At 48.8% G+C, this 25,696-nt stretch overlaps 1 protein-coding gene across 1 annotated transcript; it reads left to right on the forward strand.

The window, feature by feature from the left end:
* Nucleotides 1-16: 16 nt before the first annotated feature.
* Nucleotides 17-24,361, forward strand: LOC100344687 (JNK1/MAPK8-associated membrane protein). Its single transcript, XM_051838739.2, is given in 8 exon segments — nucleotides 17-98; nucleotides 1,809-1,900; nucleotides 2,478-2,632; nucleotides 12,648-12,851; nucleotides 14,522-14,643; nucleotides 14,646-14,702; nucleotides 19,919-19,995; nucleotides 22,459-24,361. Coding segments are annotated over 8 exon segments (930 nt in total). The 5' UTR covers nucleotides 17-94; the 3' UTR covers nucleotides 22,678-24,361.
* The last annotated feature ends 1,335 nt before the right edge of the window (nucleotides 24,362-25,696 follow it).

Raw genomic sequence — 25,696 nt, forward strand, 5'->3', positions numbered from 1 at the left:
CGGAGCCTCCGAGGCTGCTGTGGCCCGGATGTCGGGGCATTCCAGCCGCGTCCGCTGACTCCTGGGCGGCTCCAGGGAAGCCTATAAATGGCTCATGGGTGAGGGGGCGCCGAGGGTCGGGGGAGCGCCTGTCTTCGCCGCGGCTTCTTGGCTGCGCGGCAGGTCCGGGCGGGCTGGGCGCGGCGCCTGCTCGCCCCTTGCCGCCCTCCCGGCCCGGACTCTTGCCGGGGTCGGGGTGGTCGCTGCTCCTGGCGCGTTGGCCGCCCACGGGAGGCCGGGCCTCTGGCTGTCCGGTCGGAAGTGTGCCCTCGGCCGCTGTGTTTCCTCCGAGGACGGCGGTAGTGCGAACGGACCGGAAAGGCCGCCGCCGCCGCTGGCTGCAGAGTTGACCGGGTTCGGCCGCGGCCGCAGGTGCGGGTTTAGGAGGTCCCTCCCGGGGAGGCTCGGCGGTCGCGCCGTAAAGTCGTCGCCGTCCTCCGCCTCAGCGAGCGCTTGGAGCCGGAGTTTCCTTTGGAACGTGATGGGCTCTTGCTTTGTTTATTGCACTGGTTTTCAGACCCTGGGCTTTGAGAGACCTTGGATTATTTATATTCCAGTGTAGGAAGATAGATCAGGAAGTTCGCGGAAACTGGGGTTAGAAGACACGTTTCTTGTGGTGCAAAAATTTTTGAAACCTGTTTTTTTCACAATGCACGTTTTCTGGGAATTTTTCGAAGACCCCTCATATTTAGCAAGCATCTTGTAAATAAAGTCCGCAGGAAAAGCTGCGGATTCTTTAACTTCTGCTCTCACCAGAAGCGTGAAACAGTTCGTGCTCATGCCTGAGCCTAGAACATGGTGATTATAATGGGTTAAGCAAGCGCAGATTAAAGTGAGGAAGCCCATGGGTCTGAAAACTAAGAGATTTTGTAAAAGTGAGAATATTAAACTTGAGTCGTTTGCACCTGGGCTATCCCTGTTTGAATTCCAGTCTCCTTCAATCTGGAAGGAGAAAGGCGTCTCTAGGTGGTGAGTTTGGGAAGCATGTGAGAAATGGTTGTGAAGTCATGAAATGCACAGTGTCCCACAATAATTCACATATACACCGCGCTTGACCGCGTTCCCGGAGAGCAGGGGCCCTGGTGTTTCCTCCTGGCCCCCAGTGGCTCTTAGCTGTGCGTGTGGACTGAGTGCACGGTCGGCAAGTGAAGAGCATGGGTCTCTGATTAAGCATCGCTCCCTCCTGGCTCCTCCCGCGGGTGAGGTCCCGGCCGAGCTGCAGGGTCTCTGGAGCTGCTGTTTTATTTTCCCCAAGCCTGAGATTGCGTGGAGCTTTGTTCAGAGCTGAGTGTGTTTACTCCAGGCCTGCCCTCGATTCTGGAATCACACCCTTTCGCCTTTGTACTGTTAACACGTGTGCTCCTGCACACAAAGGTGGGAACAGGTGCTGTGTGCACAAAACAAGCAGCCGCCTTCCGTCGGGTCCACATTTTCGAAAGCTTAGTTTGGAAGTTTATGATCAGTGAAGTTCCTAAGTGGAGTCCAGTCAAGGTGAGTGGCTCTGTGGAGCCCAGGCTAGACCGTGAGGTCTGGAGATGCCTTGCTCTGCTGGTCCAGGACCTTACTCACAGGGTGCACTCAGCACGAAGTCCAGGGTTGCCTTCTGCAGTGCCACACACTGGAATACACGCACCAGGCTCTTGCCTAATCCATGTCGCGTCTTACAAGGAAGCTGTGATGAGCTGTGTCTGCCCAGTGCCTCAGCTGTTACTGCATTATTCTTTTCTAATCACAAAGATGTCACTCTACTGGTGTTTGTTTTTAAAAAGCTGTCGATATTCAACCAGCCTGCCTTGGACTTTACTGCGGGAAGACCCTGTTATTTAAAAATGGCTCAACTGAAATATATGGAGAATGTGGGGTGAGTCTGGTGTTTGTGTGTTACTTCATTGGTGAAGTCTGTTTGTTTTGTGAAATCTCTTTAAAATATACTCATTAATTTATAAGAATGAGACATTAATAAAGTCCTTGTTTGAATTGTTCTCTTGATATCTGTAATACATCTTTCCTTGAGAGTCAGTTATTAAGTGTTTTTAAAAACCTTTTATAATTTTATGGTAATTTCTAATTACATTTAAAAAGGATTTAGTGCACTGGCTTGTCCATTGTCCATTCAGTTAACATTGTAATCCAGAACATTTCTCGGAAATCATTTTTATATGATGTTAGTAGCTAGGTTTTTCATTGAGTGTTAACTATTTTGGTAACTAAGTAAAAAGAATCCTTTCTACTTTAACGTTTTATAACTTTCTACTTTAACGTTTTGTAGCACAAACACTGTAGATTTCTTTTTGTCTTATGTATGCTTTAGTCTTTATTTCTGAAAGCTAACATAGACTTAAATGTTTAAGATGCAGTGCGATGTTTAACAGCGTGGTTCGGGGCGGGTGTTAGTGTCCAGAGTGTCTGCATGTAAGGTTGCTCTCTGTGCATTGTAGGTGTGCCCAAGAGGACAGAGGACCGACGCCCAGAAGCTCTGTCAGCCCTGCACGGAGTCCCCGGAGCTGTACGACTGGCTCTACCTGGGCTTCATGGCCATGCTCCCTCTTGTGTTACACTGGTTCTTCATTGAGTGGTACTCGGGGAAGAAGAGGTCAGCACGTTCTGTGAAGTGTCCACAGGACTGGTGCTAGAGTAGTTGTCACTTACAAGACTTTTTTTTTTTAAAGATTTAATTTATTTACTTGAAAGAGTTACAGAGAGAGGTAGATTCAGAGAGAGAGAGAGAGAGGTCTTCCATCCGCCGGTTCACTCCCCAAATGGCTACACCCTGGCCAAAGCCAGGAGCCAGGAGCTTCCAGGTCTCCCACGAGGGTGCAGGGACCCAAGGACTCGGGCCATCCTCCACTGCTTTCCCAGGCCATAGCAGAGAGCTGGATTGGAAGTGGAGCACCCAGGACTCAAACCTGTGCCCATATGGGATGCCAGCACTGCAGGCGGCAGCTTTACCCGGTATGCCACAGCACTGGCCCCTTTATTAAGCAGTTGTGCTTCTCTGTTGTTTAAAAAGTTAGTTAACCTACTTTTCCTTTATATACTGATTACTTTTTATAGTGGCAAGACTCAACAGTAGAGCATGTCTTAGTAATTATTAAGGGAACTATCCTTTGTTTTTATTTTTAAGATTTATTTTATTTATTTGAAATAGTAACAGAGAGGTAGAGACAGAGAGGTCTTCCATCCTCTGGTTCACTCTCCAGATGGCCGCAGTGGCCAGAGCTGTGCCGATCAGGAGCCAGGAGCATCCACTTGGCCTTTCACATGGGGGCAGAGGCCCAAGCACTTGGGTCATCCTCCACCGCTTTCCCAGGCACATTAGCAGGGAGCTGGATCCAAAGTGGAGAAGCCGGGACTCAAACCAGCATGCATATGGTATGCAGGTACTACAGGCCGGGGCTTTAACCCTCTGTGCCACAGTGCCGGCCCCTATCCTTTATTATAAATGATCTTGAAAGAATATTTTTAAATTTCTCGACCATAATGCTTTCTACAAAAACATTATGATTACAAAGCTGTATCTTGATCTAAAACCCCTTTTAATTTAATATTAATCATCTAATATAATGTTGTTAAAAGTGATCCAGCTTTAACCTAGTTGTAAAAACTTGTGCTAGCACATTAAGTCAGTAGACATTTATTGAGCACTGTGTTTTGTGTTTGGAAGATCGGGGTAGGAGACACAGAAATGACTGACAAGGCGTATGGTCATAAGCAGAGGAGACAGATGTGTACATAGCTATAATATGAATCAGTCCTAGAAACATAGGGACCAAGTTAAAAACGAGTGCTCTGGAGTCACGAAGAGGGGAGAGAGAAATTGTGCCCAGTGGAATCTGGGAAAGCTCAGGAAGAACAGTGTAGGCAGAGAAATCCCACGAATCACGGTGTGGGCGTGTGAGGTGTCTGATCTGGGTTGTCACAGAGTGAGTCAGCGAAAGGAGGTAACAGGAGGGAGAGAGGACAGTAGATTCAGACCGGAATGCGAACGCTCTTGTAAGGATGTGACCTTTACTGTGGGCATCAGGGAACTGTGGATTCTGTCTCGGCACCCTTCAGCCGCACGGCTTTCCCTGACTTCCTCGGACTTCTCAGAACCTTGTCTGCTTTCTGTGCGCTCCCTTCCGCCTCCACGAGCTCACTGCCCCGCCTGAGTACGTGTCCTCCCACTGCACCCTCCCACCTGCCTGCCTTCCTCAGACTCCAGCTCCAGTGCACCTGCTGGGGAGAGGCCTTACCGACCCAACCTGCAGAGATCGCTCTCCCGCGTTTTCTTTTTTGACAGCTCTCTCGTTTGTTTTATTTTCATGATTGTCTCCTCATTTAATGTCCCTCACACGCCAGGCTTTGAGCTCTGTGGGGCAGTGGCATCTCTCATTGTCCTCGGTGGACTCTCAGGGACCCGAGCAGCAGCTGGCACATGACCACAGTCTGTGTCGGCTGGGTCGGTGGTCAGTTCATGAAGGTCTGGGCTGGGAAAGTAGCGTCACTGGGTGCATGTTAGGAAGATGGTTTCTGTGGAGGGCGGTAGAGGTGAGGTACTAGAAAACTCTTGTCCAGGAAATGACGGCCAGACTGCAGTGTTGGGGTGTGCAGACGATGGTCAGGTGGGCATAGAATCGGTGTTTTTCTGGATCTAGGGTAATGTTTTATAATTGGAAATCATTCATTTTTCTAAAAGAATTTATAAAAGCACTTTTAAAATAGCAGTCCTCATCCTGATTTAATTTTTAATACAGAATGATGAAAGATGAGAGAAAGGAGATGTTACAAACTTTTAACTAAAATAAAATTACCCTTTATCTAACTTAAAGAAAATGACTCAGTTAATTGTTTGGGACTTCTCTACTCATAGGAGAGAAGTAGGGGTATATGGGTACACCTCACCAGATGCACTTGAGTGTAATGTTAGATTTGTTTTGAGGAGAAACATGAAGCAGAGGGGTAGAACGGAGGAGTGGTGTGGTCTGGGAGGAGGGGGGGGAGAAGGAGCAGGTGCTGTGGACAGCAGGCTAAGCTATAGCTCGGAACACCAGCATCCCACATGACAGTACCTGGTCTAAGCTCAGCTCCTCCACTTCTGACCCAGAGCCTTGCGAATGCACCTGGGAACACAGCAGATGATGGCCCAGGTACTCGGGCTGCTGCCACTCATGTGGGAGACCTGACTGGGTTCCTGCCTTCAGGCTTCAGCCTGCCCCAGTCCTGGCTGTTGTGGGCTTTTGGGGAGTAAACCAGTTGGAAGATCCAACTCTCTGTTTCTCTGCCTTTAAAGTCAATAAATAAATCTTTTAAAAAACAACAAAAGGAGGGGTGTGAGCATTTGGCCCAGCAGTCAAGATGCCACTTGGGATGCCCGCTTTCCCTGCAGAGGACCTGCTTTGAGCCTCAACTCCGCATGTCATTCCAGCTTTCTGCTGACGCGCACCCTGGGAGGCAGCAGATAATCACTCAAGTGTTTGGGTCCCTGCCTCCTGCATGGGGGCCCAGATTGAGTGCTGGGCTCCTGATCCAAGCCACCCCAGCCCTCGGTGTTGCAGCATCTGGGGAGTGAACCAGTGGGTGGAAGATCCCTCTCTGTGTCTCTGCCTTTCAAAATAAAATGAAAATTAACAAGCACAAAGCAGGCATTTGTAGTTAGATTTGACTAGGAAATTGGTAGCAAAGAACACGAGGGCCATCTCTGCATTTTCCTGAGACTTCCCACGTAAGGTCAAGAAACGGGGACTTGGCTGTCTGAGGCTAGACCCGAGTTTTCAGTCTTTATTTTTCATTATCACCTCCTTAAGGAGCCATTTTTTTTCCTACTCCATCATTGAAATGTTCATTTCACAGCTATACTGTTACTTATATATGTACTCTAAATGTGTCTGTGCTTCCTGAATATGTAAACTATAAGATTTTTTTGTTCACCCTAAGAGCTAATATTGCCTCCTTAGAGGAGATGTTACCTATTTAAAGTGCATGGCTGATTGTTAATGAAAACCGTCCTCTCTGGCACCCTTGCCTTCTCCAGAGTTTAGTATTAGTTTATCATTAAGACAAAGGCAGGGATTGGCAGACGTTGCATATTTTTATATTGCAGCTCCCAGAGCAGTCAGAAGCTGTGATGCTGGTTTTTATACAATTTGTGGCTTTTAGGATGCATTCACTCAGCAGTAGACAGGGAAACCTGCCATGTACCGGTGGCGTTGTAGGCTCTAGGGTTCAGAGGTGGCTAAAATGTCGGTGCTCAGAGCTTTATGAATGCCAGTCTGATCATCACCATGTATGTGAGGTATATTAATGGTGCGTTTAGAATTTTAATGCTGGCATGAATGGAGTCATACCCCAGTCACACCCCGGAAGAAAAAAGCTGACTGTAGTTGGACATTGAAAAAATGAGTAGAGTTCACTAAACAGAGGAGTTGAAAGGCTCTCTGAGCAGGAATAAGACGGGCAAGCATGGATGCACAGGGAGGATGGTCTGAGCTGGGGGTGGTGTGTGAATCGGGGTGAAATGAGGTTAGGGCATCCTGAGATTGGAGCAGGAGCAGTCCTAGGAAGTGTTCACAGAACCTGGAGCTCACCCTGAGCCGATCGTGGACACAGTTTGCCGGTCGGTAAACCGCGGCTGGGTGGAAGGTGAGAACTGCCCCGACATGCGGAGGCTCCAGGAACATGGAGTGATGTGGACTGCTGGGAGACACTGCTGGTGAGGGGAGCTGCTCTGAGAGGCGGAGGAGACTCAGTATTCCCCAGCAGGGCCTCCATGGTCAGCCTGCAGCCTGTGAGGGTCACGCAGCGGGGTCAAAGGAGAGCACGGGCAACACAGCAAGGCAGTTACCGTCCTCGTCTCTGTCAGACGGCCGGGGCTTCTCCTCCTAACCACCCTCGTCTCTGTCAGACGGCCCGGAGTTCTCCTCCTAACCACCCTCATCTCTGTCAGACGGCCGGGGCTTCTCCTCCTAACCACCCTCGTCTCTGTCAGACGGCCGGGGCTTCTCCTCCTGACCGTCCTCGTCTCTGTCAGACGGCCCGGACTTCTCCTAACCATCTCATCTCTGTCAGACGGCCGGGACTTCTCCTCCTAACCACCCTCGTCTCTGTCAGACGGCCAGGGCTTCTCCTCCTAACCATCTCATCTCTGTCAGACGGCCGGGACTTCTCCTCCTAACCGTCCTCGTCTCTGTCAGACGGCCCGGACTTCTCCTCCTAACCACCCTCGTCTCTGTCAGACGGCCCGGAGTTCTCCTCCTAACCACCCTCGTCTCTGTCAGACGGCCTGGAGTTCTCCTCCTAACCATCCTTGTCTCTGTCAGACAGCCGGGGCTTCTCCTCCTAACCACCCTCGTCTCTGTCAGACGGCCCGGACTTCTCCTCCTAACCACCCTCATCTCTGTCAGACGGCCCGGGCTTCTCCTCCTAACCACCCTCGTCCACGTCAGACGGCCGGGAGTTCGCCTTCTGACGTCCTGCGGGAATGCGGGGCTCTGAGTGACCCTCCTGCCAGAAATAACTGAAATCTGGCAAAGTAGACTCTGACACATGGCTGATGGTATGGAGGTTGGGGGCTCTCTAAGAACTCTCCTCTTTGAAAAACAAGCCCACCCTGAGCTGGGGCCACAGCAGCAGCGGAACAGTTTAGACCAGGTGATCTGTCCTACTCCCAGCCCGAGTGAGATGGAAATTCCCCGAGATCCAGGCCCGGCAGTGTTGATGCGGTTGACGTCTGGGGAGGGTTTGGCCTTCCTGTTGCTGTGTGGTCACGTGACAGAGCGCACATGCGCTCTCAGGCCTGTTTTACAAGGGCTCTAACCCCACTCATGCGGGCTCCACCCTCATGAGTCGTCTCCTGAACACACTGCCTCTTGCATTGTGGCGCTGGGGGTTGGATTTCAGCCGTAGCAGTGTAGTGGGATGTAAACATGCAGCCCAGCCAAGCGTGGTGGTGGTGGTGGTTAACTAGTAGTTAACAGGTAGTTAACAGGAGGTTAACTACTAAACGCAGGAGGGCTGTCTTTCTTTTTGTAAATCTGTATTTTGGGGGAGGCAAGTAGAGAAAGAAAGGCAGATTCTCCATCCACTGGTTCACCCCCAAATGCCCACAGTGACCAGGAGCTGGGAACACAGTCCGGGCCAGCGTGGCTTCCAGGGTCTGGATTAGCAGCTGGAGTCAGGAACCAGAGCCGGGAATCCAGCATGGCACACGAGTGTCTCACCCACTAGACTGAAAAGCCCGCTCCCAGCAATGATGTTCTCTGCTGGAGTTGGCTTTCACAGAACTGAAGTCGGAAGCAGTGGTAGCCGTGGCTGGTGGCAGACACAGCAAACCCTCCGGACTGGAAAGTTTCCCCACGCTCATTTTAGGCTTTTGAGGCTATTACTCCTTAAGATCTGTTAATTATCTCATAATCTGTGATTACTCAATGTCGCTCCCCGTTTTCGTGGAGGAGCGACACTGAACCCTGCGCTGTTCTTTCGTCTGCTCGGCCCTCCCCGGGTTTGCTGCTGGTTCTTCCCGGCTTGGCTACTGTCCCTTCCACCTCCGTGGAAGGGCAGTTCCCCCTGGCCACATTCCCCACTTCCGCAGGGGAGCGGCACACCGCCGGCCGGCTCTCTCGGGGGCTGCACAGGTGTTCCCTTAGATGTTCCCCTTAGATGTTCCTTGTGAATGCCGTCTCTCTCCTCCTTTATAGTCCTCCTCCGCCAATCCTAACTCGGCTGCCCACACGCCGAGTACACTGCTCTCCTCCAATCAGGAGCAGGTCCTACAGTTTATTGGTTGAACTGGAGGCAGCTGCGTAGAAGCTGTTTTCTCCTCTCCCAGCGCCATATTGTGGGAGAGCAGATGCATAGAATAAGTCTTAATTCCAGTAACTCAGTCTAGTCCGGGTTGCTCCCCACAACTCAACAGCTCCCTAACTTACTAATAGATACAGCAATGTATTTATGCTCCTAAAAGACTACAGATAATGGGCTTTCAGCTACAGAATGAATGACTACTAACTATTTATGAAAGGGTACAGCTACAAGGCATTCAACAAGAAATTGTTCGGAGTAAGCAGGTTTGGTGGGAAAAAGTAAGGAATCTCAAGAAATTAAGGTTGTACTTGCAAAAAATATGGTAGTCGATATGTTAAACAGTTCAAGTTAGAGTTAGGGATGTAGGAAAAAATCCTTACAAGGAAATAAGGGATGGGGCTGGTGCTGTGGCATAGCAGGTTAAAACCCCAGTCTGTAGCGCTGGCATCCCGTATGGGTGCCGGTTTGAGTCCTGGCTGCTCCACTTTGGATCCAGCTCCCTGCTAGTGCACCTGGGAAAGCAACAGAGGATGGCCCAAGTATTTGAGCCCCTGCACCCACATCGGAGACCAAAGGATGCTTTTGGCTCCTGGATTTGAATCAACTCAGCTCCAGCTGTTGCAGCCATTTGAGGACTAAATCAGTGGATGGAAGACCTCTCTCTGTCTACTTCTCTCTGCAACTCTTTCTAATAAATAAGTAAGTCTTAAAAAAAAAAAAGAAATAATGGACTGTAACATGGGATGAAAAAAGGAGATGAAAATAAAAAATAGGAGATAATGTGAGGTATAGAATACGTGTACTGTGTATCTGTAGTACCTACTGAGAATCCACCAAGATTCAGTTAAACATTCAGACCCCGGAGATTGCCAGAGGCCACACGGAGCACTTGTCTGCTCAAAAACAGCACAGCTTGCTGGCAGGGCAGCCTGAGCCATTGCTGTCAGTAATAGCTTCTCAGGCAGCCAGCCCAGGTGCAGGGGGAGGAGATCTCCATCCGGTGGGTGTGGAGGTGTTGCAGGCTTCAGAGATAGTGACTTCAGGTTTTATAAAAATAATGAAAAAGAGATTCATATATCCAGGAAGAAAAATATATCCCAAACATAATTTAAAAAAAAAAAAAGTTCTCTGTGGGGAGCAACCCGGACTAGACTGTTACTGGAATTAAGACTTATTCTATGCATCTGCTCTCCCACAATATGGCGCTGAGAAGGGAGTAACAACTTCTACGCAGCTGCCTCTCGCCAGCTTGAGTGATGACCTCCAGGAGCTGATCCTGCTCCTGATTGGAGGAGAGCAGCATACTCGGCGTGTGGGTAGCAGAGTTGGGATTGGTGGAAGAGGACTATAAAGGAGGAGAGAGACAACATGCACCAGGAACATCTAAGGGGAACATCTGAGGGAACACCTGTGCAGCCCCCAAGAGAGCCGGCCGGCGGTGTGCCGCTCCCCCGCGGAAGTGGGGAATGTGGCAGGGGGAACCGCCCTTCCACGGAGGTGGAAGGGTCGGTAGCCAACCCGGGAAGAACCAGCAGCAAACCCGGGGAGGGCCGAGCAGACAAAAGAACAGCGCAGGGTCCTGTGTCGTTCCTCCGCGAAGAGGGGGAGCGACAGTTCTCCCTATTTACATCATTGTTACCTGCAGAACACAGAAAACGAGGTCACGTGGAGAAGCAGGTGCTCCTGTTAGCAGGCCCAGTTGTGCTCACTGCTGAAGCCAGCACTTGTGAACCATTTGAGTTGGTCATGTTGAACGCCGCAGCGCATCGCACTTCAACATGGTCCCCTGTGGAGCAGAAAGGACTGCCCCATTGAACCATGCAAGCCCCACAATAGAAGTACTCTGGTGGTGGTTTCATACCATTGAATGGAAGCATTCAGATGACCCAAAGCACCTACCCACTAGACACTAGAAGTAGAAGAGTTTACTAAAGAGTCACTGTCCAGTAACTATTTGTAGAGCCACAAGCACTGTTTCACAGGATTCATGTACAGAGACAAGACACCAAGGCCTTTTTAATGTGCCGGCATACGGTGGAACTTCTTATCCAAAAACCTGAGCCCCAAACAAAGAGGGGTATTTCCTTATATATAGTTTTAACCTCTTCGTCTCCCTTATACATACATACATTTGATTGGATATTCTAATGTTGCATGTGGCCACAGGAGTTGATACAGTACTGGGCGTGGGGACATAGTTACTGATGGTTTTTGTTGGGCATACTGAGCAGTATGCTGTCTGGCAAGGGTTGACATCATGGCTCTGAACAAGAGGGCAGAACGTGAAGTGGTTACATGTGAACAGGTGGGAACTACAGGTGAGGCACTGATGGGCAAGCAGATAACAACCGCGTATCTGTCCCAGGACAGATGCCTCCCTTTTTCTTCTGACCTGGGGAAGGCCTCTACCACAATTTCAATCGTGTCTGTTAGAAACAAGTTCAATTAAAAAACAAAGGCTTCTGCCACACTATAATGTAGCTAAATTGCATCAGATTTATGTTTGACAAACTGATTTTAAAATTTATATGAAAGGGCCAAGATTAACCAAGATTACTGAAAAAGTAGGAGAAAATGTATACTATGAAGAATCATAGGCCAGCACCACGGCTCACTAGGCTAATCCTCCACCTGCGGCGCCGGCACCCTGGGTTCTAGTCCCAGTTGGGGCGCCTGATTCTGTCCCGGTTGCTCCTCTTCCAGTCCAGCTCTCTGCTGTGGCCTGGGAGGGCAGTGGAGGATTTCCCAAGTGCTTGGGCCCTGCACCCTCATGGGAGATCAGGAGAAGCACCTGGCGCCTGGCTTAGGATCAGCACAGCTTCGGCTGTTGCAGCCATTTGGGGGGTGAACCAAAGGAAGGAAGACCTTTCTCTCTGTCTCTCTCACTGTCTGTAACTCTACCTCTCAAATAAATAAATAAAATCTTAAAAAAAAAAAAGGCAAATTCAACAGTGATTCTGAAACATACATACAGTTGGGGTAAGAATGTCAGAAAAAGTGGTAATAATGTAGTCTGATCTGGTATAATGGTTACTTTTAGGGGTGTAGACTAGGGAGGAACTCAGAAGCCCATAAAAGTTGTTGACTGTGTAAGTTACTGGGTAAGGTGGTGTGGTGAGTAAACAATGTTTATTATGTTATTTTGCTTTATAACTTATATGTTATCACCTTTTGTGTGCTTTTCATACTTTAAATTATTTTTAATTTTATCTTTAAGAATTTTTTTTAAAGATTTACTTACTTGAAAGGCACAGTTAGAGGGGCAGAGAGAGCTTGCTTCCATCTACTGGTTCACTCTCCATATGGCCGCAAGGTCCAGGGCTGCGCCAGGTTAAAGCCAGGAGCCTGGAACTCCATCCTGATCTCTCCTGTGGGTGCAGGGGCCCAGACACTCGGGCCGTCTTCCACTGCTTTCCCAGGCACTTTAGCAGGGAGCTGGACAGAAAGTGGAGCAGCCGGGACTCCAGCTGGCACTCATGTGGGATGCTGGCATTGCTTGACCAGCCCTTAAGAAATTTTTAATAACGATTTGGCCATATATTAAAAATGGAAGGTCTAATTCCTGCTCCTCTGTTACCCATTTGGGTAATGCACCCTGTTACCTGGGGTGTGTATTTGTCTCTTTTTAGAAAAAAAGGTTACACTCTTCTTGAACAGTTTTCATGCTTGGCTTTTGTTATCTCTAGAAGATGTTTTGGTTTGGGGATTTTTCAGTCAGAAGAGGCTTCGTATGGAATCCGTATGTCAAAGCACAGAGGTGTTTTACTAAAGCCGTTTGAAGCTCACGGTTCCTGGTAACCAGGCCTCTCTTGCTTCCGGTCCTCTAGCTCCAGTGTGCTTTTCCAACACGTCACGGCCTTATTCGAATGCACCATGGCGGCTCTCATCACCCTGCTTCTGAGCGACCCGGTTGGGGTTCTTAACATCCGTTCCTGTCGCGTGCTGATGCTTTCGGACTGGTACACGATGCTGTACAACCCGAGCCCCGACTACGTCACCACGGTGCACTGCACCCACGAAGCCGTCTACCTGCTATAGGTATCTGTGGGGCAGAGAGGCATTTTAGTTTAACTTGGTGGATTATTATAGATTTCATTCATTTCAACAGATCAGGCCTTGTGAAACGGCTTGTAGGCACTGGGGGAGATTGTGGAAATTATTTTCTTCTCTCAAGGCATGCAAACGTAGTGTAACAGGTGGTAATAGAAACACAACTGGTATAAAAGAAGCGAAGATATTTTTGTGTTGGTGGTGAACTATGTATAAACACTGCCACAGTGAACTTTATATGTTTCTTGGAATTGTTTAAATGGAGAGCTTTAAGGAAACCCTTTTTCATACACCCCTGAAAAGCAATAGAAGAAATACAGACGAAACATAGAAGAAAGAATACAGGCTTTGTAAACAAAACCAGCCTGGGTTAGAGCTCTTAGTCTTCCAGCTGTGACGCCAAGTTGAACATGTGAAGAGCCTCTTGTAACCTCAGTTTTCCCACTGGTAAAGTGGGAATCATGGTATGTTACAAGGTGCTGTGGAGACTACATGAATCACAATATTAGATACCATATGTTGTGCCTTACAAACAAGAGGAACTTAATAGTAACTGGCATCGTTATTAGAGTGCTTGGATAAGTGTTCCTTCATCTTTATTTTTTCCAATTAAATATTTCCATAAGAATGTTTTATTTTAAAATATTATATCCAGGGACCAGCACTGAGATGTGGCTGGGAGGGAATTTAAGGCTCCTGGTTTCAGCCTGGCCCATCCCTGGCTGTTGTCGCCATTTGGGGAGTGAACCAAAGGATGGAAGATCTCTCTGTGTGTGTGTCTCTGCCTCTGAAATAAATAAAATAATTTTGGGGTGCTATCCCCTTATAAGATACTTGGCTTGCAGTATTTCCTTTTTTCCTTAGGTTGTCTCTTAACTCTGTTTGTTGTTCCCTTTGCTGTATAGAAACTGTTTAGTCTGCTGTAAGCCCATTTGTCTGTTCTCCACTTTGTCGCCCGGGCCTTGGGAGTCGTGTAAGAAACTGTTGCCTTCTCCAGTGTCATGGAGTTTTCCCCAACATTCACTTCTAGCTGCTGTACACTTTCAAGTCTTATGTTGAAAGTTTTATCCTTTTGAGTTGATTTTTGTATGTAGTGGGAGGTGAGGGTCTAACTTATTCTGCATGATATCCAGTTGTCCCAACAGTGCCCTTTCTCCATTGTGTTCTTGGACTCTTGTCAGAAATCACATGGCTGTAACTGTGTGAGTTTATTTCTGAGCTCCCTACTCTGTTCTGTGGGTCAAATCGTAACCAGATTGTTAATGCCTATATAGTATTCCAGCATGAGTATACTCTAAAATGTACCAGTTTCCGATTGTTGGATATTTATTTTCATCCCAAGTTTTCCTTATTATAAGGTGATTCAATAAAAATTCATATAAAGTTTTTATGTATCCGTGATTGTTTCCCTCTAATAAGGAACTGCAAGTTGAACTGTTGGGTGAGAGGGTTTGAACACTTCAGAATCTTTGGTGCGTGTGTGTAAGCTGCCCAGCGCAGGCATCGGAGCACGCCTGCTGCACCTGTGATAGTCTGTGTGTAAACAATGTTCTTTTGAAACCTTTTTTAGGATCTTTGATTTAAAAACGATTGAGGATGAGAAAGGTTGCAGATGTATGTTTGATGTTACAAATTGCTTGCTCTATTTCAGATACACCATTGTGTTTATTTACTATGCGTTCTGCCTGGTGTTCATGATGCTGCTGCGCCCTCTGCTGGTGAAGAAGATCGCCTGCGGGTTAGGGAAGTCTGACCGGTGTAAGAGCATCTACGCCAGCTGTACTACTTCCGGATTCTCACAGTGCTGCAGGCGGTCAGCGGAGGCCTGTTATGTAAGTGGATGCGTGAAGCCGATGAAATATATCGTCCGCATGTGTAGTAGTACTGCTGCTCAGCTTGATTTGGGAAGGTTTATTTGTTTGTTTGTTTATTTTAAAGTCAGAATTAAAGAAAGAAAGCAGGAAAAAAAACTTACATCCACTGGTTCACTCCCCAAATGGCTGCAATGGCCAGGGCTGTGCCAGGCTAAAGCCAGGAGCCAGGAGCTTCTTTCAGGTCTCCCATGTTTTGGGTACAGGGGCCCAAGCAGTTGGGCCATCTTCACTGCTTTCCCAGGCCATTACAGGAAACTGGATCAGAAGTGCAGCAGCCATATGGAATGTGGTGCTGCAGGCAGTGGCTTAACCCGCCCTGTGCCACAGCACCAGCCCGGTTTTTATTTTATTTTATTTAAGATTTATTTATTTTTATTTGAAAGGCAAAATGATAAGAGAGAGCGATAGATCTTCCATCTCCTGGTCACTCCCCAAATGCAACACAGTGCTAGTTCAAGCTGAAGCCAGGAGCCCAGAGCCCCATCCAGGTCTCCCAAATGGATGGCAGGGGTTCAGATATTGGGTCATCCTCTGTTACCTTCCCAGGCATATTAGTAGCAAGCTGGCTGAGGAGTGGGGCAGTCAGGACTTGAACTGGTGCTTTGAAATGGGATATCTGCATTGCAGGTTGTAGCTTTCAACTCACTGCCACAACTCTGACCCCAGGAGCTTTCTCTTTAATTTTTTTTTAATCTTGAAAATGAACATTAGTATAGATTTTTGTTGAGACATCTATTCTTACTTTTAAAATGGGCTTGTTGGAATGAAGTAGAAGTTTTCAAGAGATCAGTGGCAACTAATCAAAATTGATTTAGAGAATACCTTGTATTTGAAGATTATGACCAAATTGGGAGGTTTTTTTAATTTAAATATAACAAATAAAAACTGGTTTCTATACATAATTTATAAAAATTAGCCTTGATGGATTATGCTGTTTAACTTCGGTCTTAGATTTCTAAGTTCCTTTATGAAAACCTTTTAGACACAGACTGGCTGTCATTATGCAGGTAATACACGTAGGAAATGCAGTTTTGTCATAGAGCTTGGGAATGTAACTTGGCTCCAGGTAAGGATAGAGCCAAGGATAGAGCGAGGACAGAGCCGGGGGAAGAGGATGTTGGAGACTAGTCAGAGATCTGTGTTCCTCCAATACCGGCTTTTAGACAGACTTCCACTTGACTGGCATGGTATTGAAAAATCAGGAATTCCCGTCAGCTGTCGGAGCTCGCCTCTTAGATCTGGCTCACTTGAAGTCTACCTGCTGCTGGCCTCTTGTAGGCTTTGAGGTGACGGTGCTTGTTCTGTGGAAGGATTGGGGAACACCCAGCCTCCGAGTGGTACAAGGCCCATGAAAGCGTTTGGTCTGCCCTGATAAGTCGACCACAGGTGGGACCTGAAATTCAACAGATCAGTAGCAGCCTGATTTTTAAGCTGATAATTTTGTATGGCCCTGGAATGATGTTATTAAATATGCAAATAGCCCTTCGCAGAGAAAGGTTCCCCACCCCTGCTGTAGGGAATAGAGACTACTATTCAAGTCCCAGCTGCTCAACTTTTTTAAAGATTTATTTATTTATTTGAAAGAGTTACACAGAGACAGGAGAGGCCTGGCCGCAATGGCCGGAGCTGCACTGATCTGAAGCGAGGAGCCAGGAGCTTCTTCCGGGTCTCCCAAGGACTTGGGCCATCTTCCACTGCATTCCTAGGCCATAGCAGAGAGCTGGATCGGAAGAGAAGCAGCTGGGTCTCCAACCAGTGCCCATATGGGATCCCAGCGCTTCAGGCCAGGGTGTTAACCCACTGTGCCACAGTGCCGGCCCCTTCTTTCTCTTTCTTTTCTTTTCTTTTCTTTTCTTTTCTTTTCTTTTCTTTTCTTTTCTTTTCCTTTTTTTTTTTTTTTTTCCTTTCTTTTCTTGATTTACTTGAAAGGCAGAGTTACACAGAGAGAAAGAGAAAGCTTCCATCTGCTGGTTCATTTCCCCAGAGGGCCACAATGGCTGGGGCTGGGACTAGATTAGGCCAAAGCCAGGGGCCAGAAGCCTCTTCTAAGTCTCCCACGTGGGTGCAGGGGCCCAGGCACTGGGGCCGTCTGCCGCTGCTTCCCCAGGCACATTAGCAGGGAGCTGGATTGGAAATGGAGCAGTCAGGACTGGATACATTGGCCATGTGGGATGCTGGCACCACTGGTGGCAGCTTAACCTGCTGTGCCACACCACCAGCTCCCAGTCTAGTCTTTCAGAGGATGTTGGGAGAAGAGTGAGGTCATCAGATTTGCATTTGAGTGGAAGATGGATTGTCAGGGGAAGAAAGCCTGGATCATCAGTTCAGAGAGAGGTAAGGAAACACAAAGCCTGACTGCCCAGTGGCCAAGCAGCCCAGGGAATGAGGAGCTCTTCCAAAGGCAGAGTTAAGTCAACTTTCAGTTAACAAATCAAATGGAAGGGTTGAGGGAGTGAGACAAGAGTATGATGTGGAGCTGGCGTTGTGGTGCAGCGGGTTAAAGCCCCAGTCTGCAGCACCGGCCTCCCATATGGGCACCAGTTCAAGTCCCAGCTGCTCCACTTCCGATCCAGCTCTCTGCTATGGCCTGGGAAAGCAGCAGAGGATGGCCCAAGTCATTGGGCCCCTGCACCTACATGGGAGACCCCAAAGAAGTTCCTGGCTTTGGATCGACGCAGCTCTGGCCATTACGGCCATTTGGGGAGTGAACCAGCAGATGGAAGACCTCTCTCTTTCTGCCTCTACCTGTCTATAACTCTGCCTTTCAAATAAATAAATAAGTCTTTAAAAAAAAAGTCTGATGAAGAGCTTTCTGACTTAGTAACTGATAGTTAGATAAACAGTGAAAATTTGAGGAAGCAAACAGTTTGGGAGGGAAAGTGAATTTATACTAATCTGGAGCCTGGGAGACCATCTGTCAAGGCAGGAAAGGATTACAAACTGGCAGCCCTCGGTCCTGTGCCCTAGCCCATCATAGCCGCCTAGACTGGGGGAAAAACAAAACAAACACCTTTTCCATCACAGAATGTTTTTAGATCAATTTGTAAAAAGCCTTCACTAAAAGGCATTGATAGGTCGGGTCGTTGTTACTGTTTGCCTGAAATAAAGTCTCATGCAGACTGCTGAGATGAGTCAGAGAGTATCATACCAACTGGTAATTTTGCAGCATGGAAAAGGGAAAATAGATGAGTTTTGGTTCGTAGTGACACGGCAAATCCGAGCAGAGGGGGACAGCAGGGAGTTTCCACCAGGTAAATGTTGGGGATCAAGGGTCTAGGAAGACGCTGGAATGATTAGGAAGATGGCAGAGCCAACAGACCTGCCTGGAATTGTTGCTGAGACCCGTTTCACGTGTGCTCTGCATCTGAGCTATCAGGGAACTGAAATACAGATTCCCTGTCCCCAGCCCGGTGCCTCCCCCTCCTCCCCTGAGTCTGGGCCTCGCTAGCATCCCATCTCCTCCTTGTTGCCTCCTGCGGCTTTTTTTTTTTTTTTTAGATTTTTATTTATTTATTTGAGAGGTAGAATTACAGACAGTGAGAGAGAGAGAGAGAGAAAGGTCTTCCATCGCTGGTTCACTCCCCAATTGGCCGCAACGGCGAGAGCTGCACCAATCTGAAGCCAGGAACTCCTTCCTGGTCTCCCATGCGGGTGCAGGGACCCAAGCTCCTGAGCCATCTTCCACTGCTCTCCCAGTCCACAACAGAGAGCTGGACTGGAAGAGGAGCAGCTGGGACTCGAACTAGCAACCATATGGGATGCCGGTGCCGCAGGCGAAGATTAACCTAGTGCACCATGGCACCAGCCCCTCCTGTGGCTTTTTACCAGCAGGTCTTAGGTCTGCATTCACAGCACGTACGGCCCCTTCTGAGGGAGTGGGGCTCTGGGCCGGGGCTGCCTGAGGGCTCAGTCGCTGGCTGTGATGGGAAAGGTTCTGAACGCCCAGCATGCAGCCCCTCAGCAAGCTGGAGTCCGGCCTCTGCAGGGGCCTCGGTCTGACTGCGTCCTGAGTGACACTGGGAGCTGCGCCAGGCGGGGCTGCTGCAGCGAGGGACAGGAGCTTCACACACTGAGCTGTTGAAGACTGACTGTGAGAAACACCCTTTGTTTTACATTCTGTGGATTTAAACGTTTCAAGAGAAAGGTAGTGCTTTGCAGAAAAGTATTTTGTTTAAACTGTTACTACTGAGTTTTGAAGTAGAAATTTATACAATTTTTTTGAAATTTGTAGAATCTTGATACTAAAGTACTGAATGATCTACTGTTCCTTGAGGTTTCTTGATAAGTGAACTCTTCTAGAGGGTGAACCCGGTCACTCTTAGCAATCGCCTCTCTCAACCAAAGTTCCCCACTTGAACCACAGAAAGTACAGAGCTGTTATATTTATAAAAGAAATCTGATTTATTTGGGAGGCAGCGCTCCCATCCGCTAGTTCTCTCCCTCAGACGCTTGCGAGGCTGAGCCTTGGCCTGGCTGGAGCTGGGAACCAGGAACTCAGTCTGGGTCTCCCGTGTGCGCAGCAGGGACCCAACTGCTTCAGCCATCACCGCTGGTTCCCCTGTCACAAGCGAGCAGGACACTGGGCTCTGGGGCGATGCTGGGCCTCAAACCCAGGCTCTGACGCGGGCCGTCAGTGTCGACGCCAGGCCAGACGCCTTCCTCAGAAAACCACGAGCAACTGTTCTCTCCATTTCCCCAAGTTTGGCCATAACTCAGTCAGTGTCATTTTAGATACACAGGAAAGAAGTCAACTCTGGATATCCACTGATGCCTTGGGCAAGAATCTTCAAAGGTCAGCCAAGGGTAGTTTTTCATTTGTAAATCATGGAATCGCTTCCCACATGTCTTGGCATATGAAAATTACATGAAACGCAGACCTTGCTCCCCTAAAGCTGTACAGGAACAGACTGTATTTTCCATGGCTGTTTCCCAGGTGCAGTTCTGGAGCTGGGTGATTGAGGCGGAGACTGGCCGGCAAGGCCACAGTGTTTCTTACCTGGTTCTTGCCTGGAGAGTTCGCTGACGCCGGCCTCAGCATGCTGGGACGTCAGGGCTAGCACAGGACTGCTTGGGAAAGGATTCAGCTCTAGGGAGAATTACACTGTTTGAATTTACTTAATGGTTTATTCAGAAAGTCTGTGTAATATCTAACGATACCAATGCTTGTCTTTCAGATTACGCCTTCCCGTTCATTATATTAGTGTTATCGTTGGTTACCCTGGCTGCGTACATGTCGGCTTCGGAAATAGAGGTAGGAAGCCTTTCTTCTTGTCTAAAAGTGCGTTTTGTTTTTGTTTTTGTTTTGGTAATTTGGCAGGTGAATAGCACAGTACCTATGATAAGGTTTAGTAATCGTTGGCTAATGGGTGGTACTAAGTACTTTTTAGTTGATGAAGTTTACGGAAGGTTCTGAATTTTGGACCATGTGTTTCCTTGGGAAGTTGGTGACGTAGTGAAGAAGGCTCAGCTGCCCAGCGTGATGGAGAAAGATCACTGCACAGTGTTTACCACACAGCAGATACATAAGTACTGAAGAGTGGAAACTTACTAACAGTATTTTCGGAGAAACATAACAATGCTGCCCTATATACAGATCTAATTCCAGTTTCATTTCACAGTGGCAGCAGTCATGCTGTGCATTCTATTTCCTGTTTTACCCCAGACTTATTTGCTTGATTTTGGATGTTTAGCGCTGGCCTATAGTGTCTGTAGCACTTTGGTGATTTGCGATAACATTAATAGCAGCATTAGTTCCGATACTGGTTTTGTTTTTGTTTTGTTTTTTTGAGAAATCTGTTTCGTGTCTCCAACTTTTGAGTATTTCAGTGGAAAGTCACTACTATAAATATCTCTAATTTTGTTGTTTTGTTATTTAAATGTCTTTATTTTCAAATATTTTTGATGAAAAATTTTGACTCCGGTTGGTTGGTGAAAGGAACATCATGTCATCACACATATTTATTTATTTATCTTTAAGGATTTATTCATTTATTTGAAAGGCAGAGTTACAGAGAAGACAAGGAGAGACAGAGAGAGAGATCGCTGATCTGTTGATTCACTCCCCAAATGGTCGCAATGGCTGGAGCTGGGCCAGGCAGAAGCCAGGAGCTTCTTCTGGGTCTCCCACATGGGTGCAGGGGCCCAAGCACTTAGGCCATCTTCTGCTGCTTTCCCAGATGCATTAACAGAGAGCTGGATCAGAAGTGGAGCAGCCGGGTCTCGAACCGGCACCCACAGGGGATGCCGGCACTTCAGGTCAGGGTGTTAACCCACTGTGCCACAGCACCGGTCCCTCAAATGCTTGCTTTTAACTCCAGTAATATCTCTGGTGGAAGAATTCTTTATCTTGAAGCTAAACACTAAAGGGATCAAGTGTGAAGTGTCTTCGTATTCTCCCGCTCTGCGCTTGCCAATCTGATGCCTACAGAGGGCTTGCACTGGCGGCACAGCTGGTGGGACCTGTGCTTTCTCGTGAATCTTAGACACAGAGGTCCGCCCAGGAGTCGGCTGCTGCCTGCCATGGAGAGGCTGCTGGCGATGGCACTTTTCCTACTGCATTAGTGTTAAGAGTGAGATGAGAGGCCGGCGCCGCAGCTCACTAGGCTAATCCTCTGCCTGCGGCACCGGCACCCCGGGTTCTAGTCCCGGTCAGGGCACCAGATTCTGTCCCGGTTGCTCCTCTTCCAGGCCAGCTCTCTGCTGTGGCCCGGGAGTGCAGTGGAGGATGGCCCAAGTCCTTGGGCCCTGCACCCCATGGGAGACCAGGAGAAGCACCTGGCTCCTGGCTTCGGATCAGTGGCGGCCATTGGAGGGTGAACCAAAGGTAAAGGAAGACCTTTCTCTCTGTCTCTCTCTCTCTCACTGTCCACTCTGCCTGTAAAAAAAAAAAAAAAAAAAAAAAAAGAGAGAGATGAGAGAAAACTTGGAGATCACTGTGACTTTTAGGTGGAGTCACATCAGAGGGACCGGCGGTATTTTTATAATGGATTCTTTTGTTTCCAATGGTAGACTGCCCTTTTTTTCTCTTTTATGTTTTGACACTTCTGCCAGCTCTAAGGGAAGATCTGAGGGGAGAAATGATTCAGTGTCCTGAGTGTAGGTAGAAGTTAACTAGATGCTGCTAGGTGAACGGGCAGCCTACTTCCCTGCGCCTGTGGCTCTCTCCGTCCACACAGTGCAGTTAGCGCCCTCCCCAGGCATCAGCAGGGACTGCCTCGGAGGACAGTAGTTCTGGGTGGTGAGCCGGGTGGTGACGGATGCTGGGTCCTTCCACTTTCTGCACCGCTTGGAGCTTTATTAACGAGTAAGAGAAGGGGACGCGTCCACGTCTCCTCACTGCCGCCCTCTCACCCTCCAGGCAGGGAAGGAAGCTGGGTTTGTGTAGCTCCGAGCTCCCCCTGCAGACTCGGAGCCACAGCAGATCAGGGCGGGAAGAAACAGGGACACAGGACCCTGTCCCAGTGCGTTTCCTGGCGTGGTGCTGTGGCTGAGTCCCCTGCAGCCCTGGGCACCTCTGTGACTGTGGGAGGCTCAGTGTCCTCACCAGCAGGGCCGGTCCCTGGGCGGGTGACCGAGAGACGGCCTTTGCAGCTCCGTCTGATCGTAAGCCTAGGATTGTGTGTGTCAGCAAATACGTTTTACATGAGACTGCATTCAGTTATCCGGATGACTCTACCTGATAACCTGTGTTTCTCCTTTCTTTAAAACTGTGTAGAGCTGCTACGACCTTCTGGTCAGGAAGAAAAGACTCCTCGTTCTCTTCAGCCACTGGCTGCTGCACGCCTACGGAATAGTCTCCATCTCCAGGGTGGAAAAGCTTGAGCAAGATCTGCCCCTCCTGGCCTTGGTGCCCGCACCCGCCCTCTTTTACTTATTCACTGCCAAATTTACGGAGCCTTCACGGATACTCTCAGAGGGAGCCAACGGACACTGAACGTAGAACGCCAACAGCGAAGAAGCTCTCAATTTACAGAACCCTGAAGACGTGTTAAAGTGTCAGCGCCGCTCCGTCCTGCTCGGAGCGAGATGCTCGGTGTGTGCTGTCTCCCCTCAACAGACCCTGTGGTGGGGACACAGAGTGAGCAGTGCTCCGTGACCTGGCACAGCCTCCCCTGTGGTGGGGACACAGTGCACAGTGCTCCATGACCTGGCACAGCCTCCCCTGTGGTGGGGACACAGAGTGCACAGTGCTCCGTGACCTGGCACAGCCTCCCCTGTGGTGGGGACACAGAGTGCGCAGTGCTCCGTGACCTGGCACAGCCTCCCCTGTGGTGGGGACACAGTGCACAGTGCTCCATGACCTGGCACAGCCTCCCCTGTGGTGGGGACACAGGGTGCGCAGTGCTCCGTGACCTGGCACAGCCTCCCCTGTGGTGGGGACACAGAGTACGCAGTGCTCCATGACCTGGCACAGCCTCCCCTGTGGTGGGGACACAGAGTTCACAGTGCTCCATGACCTGGCACAGCCTCCCCTGTGGTGGGGACACAGAGTGCGCAGTGCTCCGTGACCTGGCACAGCCTCCCCTGTGGTGGGGACACAGAGTGCGCAGTGCTCCATGACCTGGCACAGCCTCCCCTGTGGTGGGGACACAGAGTGCGCAGTGCTCCGTGACCTGGCACAGCCTCCCCTGTGGTGGGGACACAGAGTGCGCAGTGCTCCGTGACCTGGCACAGCCTCCCCTGTGGTGGGGACACAGAGTGCGCAGTGCTCCGTGACCTGGCACAGCCTCCCCTGTGGTGGGGACACAGAGTGCGCAGTGCTCCGTGACCTGGCACAGCCTCCCCTGTGGTGGGGACACAGAGTTCACAGTGCTCCGTGACCTGGCACAGCCTCCCCTGTGGTGGGGACACAGAGTTCACAGTGCTCCGTGACCTGGCACAGCCTCCCCTGTGGTGGGGACACAGAGTTCACAGTGCTCTGTGACCTGGCACAGCCTCCCCTGTGGTGGGGACACAGAGTTCACAGTGCTCCGTGACCTGGCACAGCCTCCCCTGTGGTCGGGACACAGAGTGCACAGTGCTCCGTGACCTGGCACAGCCTCCCCTGTGGTGGGGACACAGAGTGCGCAGTGCTCCGTGACCTGCCACAGCCTCCCCTGTGGTGGGGACACAGAGTGCGCAGTGCTCCGTGACCTGGCACAGCCTCCCCTGTGGTCGGGACACAGGGGAGTGTGTGCAGTGCTCCGTGACCTGGCACAGCCTCCAGGGCACCAGAGAGCTGCAGAAGCTCCTGCCTCAGCAGTCCAGCCGTTCTCAGAGCAGAACCACTCTCCTGTGTGCCTGTGGCGTGCTGTCCCCGTTTCATAAGGAGACCTTCCAGCAAGTGTAATCTGAGATCCTGGGCAGTAGTAATGTGCATGCCTGTTATGTGTCATCTCCTTTCACTCTGTGATAGGTTCAAGGACAAACATACTTGTGGGCTCTGATGGCAAACATGGGAATACAGTGTGCAGCTTTTTGTTATCTATTTATTTTCACCAGTACAGTATTCTGATTATGTCACAAAAATAGAACATAATTTATATAACAGGTTTTCTGTTTGTGGATGATTTGGTTGAAGATGTGTTCAGGTTATTGTTCCATGTAAGAAAACAGTAATAAAGAGTTTAGCTACGATAGTTCTCAAATGTGCTGACGTTTTTCGACACACTAAATAATTGAAAATGTTAACTTTAAAGAAATGCATTCATTCCCAAATGAATAAATGCATATACTCACATATTTGTTTCTCATAACTCACTTTTGAAGGATTTATACACACACATATACATGACAGATGCTGCCATGTTTTATTGGTCCTTAAGAGCTGTTTTTTCACATGGTGACATCTCTGAATTAGGATGTATCTTACTGTTGATGGCTTCTTAGATTTAACGAAATGTAAAATACACACAGCTCATGAACTGTTCCCTGTGGTCGGCTGTTGGGAAGTGCTGTGATGTTTACATTCTGAAGGCTTCAGAAGACTCATGCTTACAATCATGGGAGCAAAATAAAACATTTTAGCATTAACCTAATCTTCTGACCATGTTTATCCATTGTACTATGTAGAAGGTTCTCCACTGGTTCTGCTGCATGGTGGGGTTGGGAGAGTGAGTTAAACCTCACACTTTTAAGACTGGCATTAACAGTTACAGTACATGAAAGCAAGTGCACTCACTTTTCCTGTGGCTTTGTTTCTGCCTCCAGGGTTCACGACCGCTGTGTTCTAGAGTTACCTTGTTAGGTGGTCTTTGCCAATGCCTTTTTCCTCATAACGTTTTGCACGTGGGAATGGAGCTTTCTTGGTACTCCTCTCCTTTTTTATAGGAATAAAAATAAAATGCCAATTTTTTTGTTATTTCCTACAGGTTTAGGTGTTTATTAGTGTTCATTAAAATTCTGAGTTGGCCAAAGAATTTTCAGTTGGAAAATTGGGTCATCTGGTGTCGGAACCAGGAATGTATCTTCTGGTCCTACCACATTTAGAGCCATTTAACAAGCTTCTCCAAATGCAGAAAGGGAAACCATGCAAGAAATTAGGATGACAAGTCCTCAACAGCAGAGAATTTCAGCAATACTGGCTACATATCTGCACTTTTTTTTTATTTGAAAAGCAGAGTTACAGAGACGCAGAGGGAAAGAGAGGTCTTCCATCCACTGGTTCACTCCCCAGATGGTTGCAGTGGCTAGAGCTGAACCAGTCAGGAGCCAGGAGCTTGTTCCAGGTCTCCCATGCAGATGGGATGGGCAAGGACTTGGGCCATCTTCTTTTGCTTTCCCAGGCCATAGCAGAGAGCTGGATTGGAAGTGGGGCAGCCAGGATTCCAACTGGCACCCATATGGGATGCCAGCACTGCAGGTGGCGGCTTTACATGCTAGACCACAGCACAGGCCCCTGCATCTGCACTTTTAACTTGCTTTTATAAGACCAGGACTACTACAGTTCATAGCCACCAGAGATGCTAATGTTC

Source organism: Oryctolagus cuniculus, chromosome 20 (genome assembly GCF_964237555.1).
Source record: "Oryctolagus cuniculus chromosome 20, mOryCun1.1, whole genome shotgun sequence".
In the NCBI taxonomy this organism is placed as follows: domain Eukaryota; kingdom Metazoa; phylum Chordata; class Mammalia; order Lagomorpha; family Leporidae; genus Oryctolagus; species Oryctolagus cuniculus.